This window comes from Plectropomus leopardus, chromosome 15 (genome assembly GCF_026936395.1).
Source record: "Plectropomus leopardus strain MGB_pleo_1.0 chromosome 15, ASM2693639v1, whole genome shotgun sequence".
Taxonomy (NCBI): Eukaryota; Metazoa; Chordata; class Actinopteri; order Perciformes; family Serranidae; genus Plectropomus; species Plectropomus leopardus.
The window spans coordinates 5,518,948-5,523,935 of NC_142190.1; the positions used below are offsets into that span (position 1 = coordinate 5,518,948).

Here is a 4,988-nt window from a genome sequence, read left to right on the forward strand (position 1 = left end):
CCATTTGTGGCATTTAAATTATTTAGTCAAATATACCGTGGCCCACAGCTCATTTAAAGCTCACTCAGAAAGCATTTCGTTACATTTTCATTACTCAGACCATATCCACTTTCTGGGTTTACTGTGTTTTCTTGGCCAGTAAACTCTATTTTTACTTTAGCATACTATGGAGGATGAAAATGACACAAGTAACAAGTCATTTTTAAAAATGTATAAATAGATACAGAAAATATTAAATAAAAAAGGAAATGCAGAGATTAAGACCTCCTACTGCACTAATGTACAGATAGAGAAATACAGAAATGAGTATAAGTAGTACAACAATGTAGAAATAAATATTTTATGTCCTGTTTGTACATTTAATATTTTCATATTCATTTCCATATTTATTTTTTATTTTTTTGTTTATCTATTTATTTATTTCCATATTTATCCATTTGTGTATTTATTTGCACATTTAATTAATTGTTTCCATATTTATTCCTGTATCTATTTATACATTTAATTATTCTTTTATTTCTCCTATTAATACATTCATCCATTACTGTATTTATTTATTCCTGTATTTAATCATACATTTAATTATTTATTTTTATGTTTGTTTTCATATGTATTTATTCAGGTATTAATTTAGACATTATTTATTAACCTATTTATCTTTCTCTCTGTATTTATTTGTACATTTAATTACATATTTCCACATATATATATTCCTGCATTTATATATACATGTATTTATTTCTATAATTATTTATTTGCATAACTATTTATTTATTTACACATTCAATTGTTTATTTATTGAAACTTAAGTCATATTTTGTCTTCCATAGCATAGTGCCTCAGTACTTCAAAGCAGATATAAGAGGGTCTTTGTGCAGTATTGACATGATTGGAAATAATTTAGGTAATTTAGGGTAAAAGAACATTTTTGCCATTTGTTCCAAAATCTCAAATATCTATAACCCCTCACCTACTGTGAGTGTTTGACCTTGTGTTGCACATACAGGCGTTGCATAAGCTTTCCTTTGCTCACCCGCACAGATAATGAACAGCCAGTTGTTGGTGTCATCGCTGTGACTGTCGATTCCTCTACCTGTGCGAGTAAAAGCATGTGAGAGCGGACACACGCGTTATCCTGTTGGCAGACGACGCCGAGCCATGGGGATGTTTTTCAAGCTGCGGGCCACCGTGACCACTTCTGGCTGGGAACTCCGGACTGAACTTAGGAGGTGTTTGCTTTAATTTGGAAAAATGGCAAACTGGAAATCCTGTCCTACCCGTGTGTAAGGTCACACACTCCGTCAAACTGTGCGCAGAGAGGAAGTTTTCGCGCAGATGAGGAAACCTGCTCGCAAACTCCGCCACATCTTTTGCATGAAGAAAAAAAAACTGATTTCATCTTATTTTATGAGTTTCCCTTTGCCAGCAGTTGTTTTCATCTATCAGTTGTTTTTATCAATGTTTAGACGGAAAGAGCTGTGAATGTAGACTGAAAGTACCATCAGTGGCAATGAACAACATTTATTGTCAAAGATAAACAGTAATTTACATTTGAAATTATTGCAAAACAACTTTTTTTTGAGAATTTAACTTATATATAGTGTTACTTGCTATTGTAATGAAGTTGCATTTCTAGATGGTGGAAAATAAAGGTGATTTGGAAAGAGTAGAGTTAAAAAGCAAAATATCTTTTAACCCTTTGAAACCTATAGTGACATACTTTTCTTGTGCCGCTTTTAGATGCTTTTCACAAGTATTTAAACCTTTGAACCTGAAGCAAATTGGTGCAATTTCTTAAAAAAAAACACATACACACACACAAGACTTCATCAAAATATTTCACAACTTGTGAGAAATTAATAGATGTAGAAAATTATTTTAAAAGGTAAGAAAAAAGTTTTGGGAAAAAAAGAAAAGAAGGGATCGTAATCATATTTAACATTATGTTACAAATTTTTTTTGAATTTTTAAGCACTTTTACCAGGTCATTTCCTTGTTGTTGTTTTTTTTAATTATTAATTTTCTATTTTTTCCTTTTTTCTTGTACTTTCAGTTTCTTTAAATGTTGGAGTAATTTATTCTTTTGTTGCACTTGCCTTCTTCCCTTGTTTTTAGAAGAAATAAAGCCAATTTGCTCAGGTTTTAAAGGGTTAAATTGACATTACACAATCAAGAATCATTAGGTACAAACAATACCAAAATCGCAGCAGAGACATGAAAGAAATGCCTGATTGTGGGCTTCATTGTAGCAGCAGTGCAGTTGTCAAATTGTGTGTTTTAGCATTAAATCAGGTGTCAGTTATGACTAAATATACAATTATGGATCAAATCTTCTAGATCTTTCTCCTCTCTGTGTTGTCCTCACAGTGCCAGAGTGTCCTTGATAAGCCTCCTCATCGTCGTGCTTACAGAGGTGCCCAGAGAGTCTGTGATCTGGTACGTGATTTTGTAAAGGTACGGCTGCACATCCTTGAGACTGGTGTCAAAAACATTGTCCACTTCAGACTGGGTGGGCATCTTTGGCAGGTACTCGTGGCGGTTTATGACCTCCACCACATTGATGACCTTCTCGCCCAGCTTCTCGCCCACTTTCTCCCTGCAGATCTGCCTCTCCTGCTCGTTGGCCAGGTTGACGACGTTGACCTTGATGCTCCACACTTCCCAGGGAATGCACTCATCGGAGAAAGGCCAGCGGGATTTCTTCTTCTGGTAAAACTCCAGGGAGATTTGGCCCATGCCGTCGCTGCCAGAGTTGCTCAAAGCATCCTGTAACCACGGCACAGTTGTTATTGATGGGGAGGTAATAATATACAAGCAGGTATTCATTTTGATTATTTTTCTTTTTTCATTTTGAGTATGTCTGTTCAAGAATTACTCCACGCCCGCATGTTCTGCAAAAGCTCACGGTGACTATCTAACCTGACTGTTATATTCAGATCACTACTGCACAGATTAAATGTACACAAGGACATTTCTAGGATTTTGGGACATTCGGGGCTGAGCCTGGACTGGCACTTTTATTCTAATATATAAAAAGTTCTTTTTTATTATGTATTTTTATGCACCTTATTTACATTAAAGGCACAGAGAAAAAAATCCCAGCAGGAATCAATTTATTTTCTTTGTGAATTAAAAAACGGTTGAGGGGGCCACTCGGCACTCTACTGTGGGCCAGATTTGGCCCACATGCCATAAGTTGAGTATCACTGGTGTAGGGCATCTGTGAAATAACTTGATGTTGGGCATTTATGCATTAACCCTTTCAATGCCTCAATTGACAGAAAATGATACTTTAAACTATATTCTACAATTGTGTGTGTGTTGATTAATTTTGAGTAATTTTGTTTCTTTTAGCTGATTTCTTGCTAATTTTGGGGCCATATGTTGTTAAGTTACTCATCACCTTCCTACCATGTTTTTGAAAGAAATCCACATTTGTTGTGATTTTAGAGGGTTAACCTCATGTAGGGCACTTGTGCAGTAATTGTGTATAGGACTTAAGTGCAATTACTTTAAAAAACTTGGGTCTGGGGTATTGTGCAATACACTTGGGGTGCACACATCCAGGGGTTACCCTGTACGTCGTTATTAAACTGTAAGCCTGGACAAATTTCTCCCAAGGGAGACAGTAAAGTCTGATCTTATCCAACCAAAACATGTCGTAAAACTAGTCAAATTACAGGCCTGCATGTGCATGACAGTCAACAATCACACAGTTACCTTGAACTCTGACACAGCTTTCCTGATGACCCTGTCCAGCTCCTCTGAGGACACCCTGACGAAGGTGAAATCGATGAAGTCACAGTCGATGTCCAGTGTCCCCACGGTACCTATGGAGTAGGTGCCCTCCTTTTTGTAGTGAAACTTCCCGGTGCTGCGGTGCAGTAAGATGGTGTGCAGCAAAGACAGCATGGCCTCTTCCACCTGCCTCGCCTCCACGGTCACTTCGAGGACTTCTGATCGACAATTCATGACGAGACGATGTTTATTTCCATTAACAGTAGACAGCTCGGGTGATGGTGGCAGCTCGATCAGTGACGAAGATATATTTTGTTTACCTCCGCGGAGGGCGGGGCCTATCCCACACTGCGTATTACAGTATAATAAAACACAAAATAATGTTATTGTAAATGTGAACCTGCTTTCAGATTAAATGCGTGCGAACTGACCACGGAGACATTGTTACAAAAGCTAAGGCTAAAGCTAATGTTTGCTACAAACGGGACGGGAAGATGAGGCAATGATGACAACAAGACACGCTACGGCGAACCGCGAGGCTCAAAACAGCGCTCCTGATTCGTGTTTTTCTAACGTCTTGTGTTTTTAACGAGGTATATTTTATGTACGCTGTAACAAAAATACAGCGAAATTCTCACAGAAATGTACAGGTTTTTTAACTTATATTGTCTGTTTTGATGTTACACACACTCGTATCGCTCTGCGTAGAAAATGCCTTTTCAAAATAAAGTTTTAAAAATATTTTACATTAATATAATTATATATATAATTTCTTATTTATTCATTTTTATTTTATTATATTTAATATTTTCAACAAACATAAGTTGTATTCATAAATATCAAAAAATCATTAATTTTCAGAATTGTAATCCTTTAAATCTAAGGTATTTGTCATGATGCCACCATATTTTTAGATTAAAAAAAAAAAATTATCTTTATCACAGCCTGAGATATGTCAGTTATTTTCAGCAACATTGACTGTGACACTGCACCCAGTGGAAATGGCATGTATTTTGTCCATATGTCGCATAGGGTAAAATTATGTCATCAGGTAAAAATGACCAATTTCAAGGCAAAAGCTTAGAATGACACCCAAAAATAATACAGTGCATGTTTTTTGAGGGATAAAAATAGCTGTTTTATTGGGTTGGGGGGTTGTTTTTTGCACTTAACTGTATATATATGACAAAAGACGTGATGTATATACATACATATATTTTTTGTATGTATTTGTTATTTGTTTGTTGTTT

At 35.9% G+C, this 4,988-nt stretch overlaps 1 protein-coding gene across 1 annotated transcript; it reads right to left on the bottom strand.

Annotated features, from left to right (window-relative positions):
- Positions 1–1,505: 1,505 nt before the first annotated feature.
- On the bottom strand, positions 1,506–4,257 carry atg101 (autophagy related 101). Its single transcript, XM_042499454.2, has 2 exons — positions 3,721–4,257; positions 1,506–2,766 (listed from the first exon to the last, which is right to left on the bottom strand). The coding sequence occupies exons 1-2, from the start codon at positions 3,970–3,972 to the stop codon at positions 2,362–2,364; spliced, it is 657 nt and encodes a 218-aa protein (XP_042355388.1). The 5' UTR covers positions 3,973–4,257; the 3' UTR covers positions 1,506–2,361.
- Between the last annotated feature and the right edge of the window lie 731 nt (positions 4,258–4,988).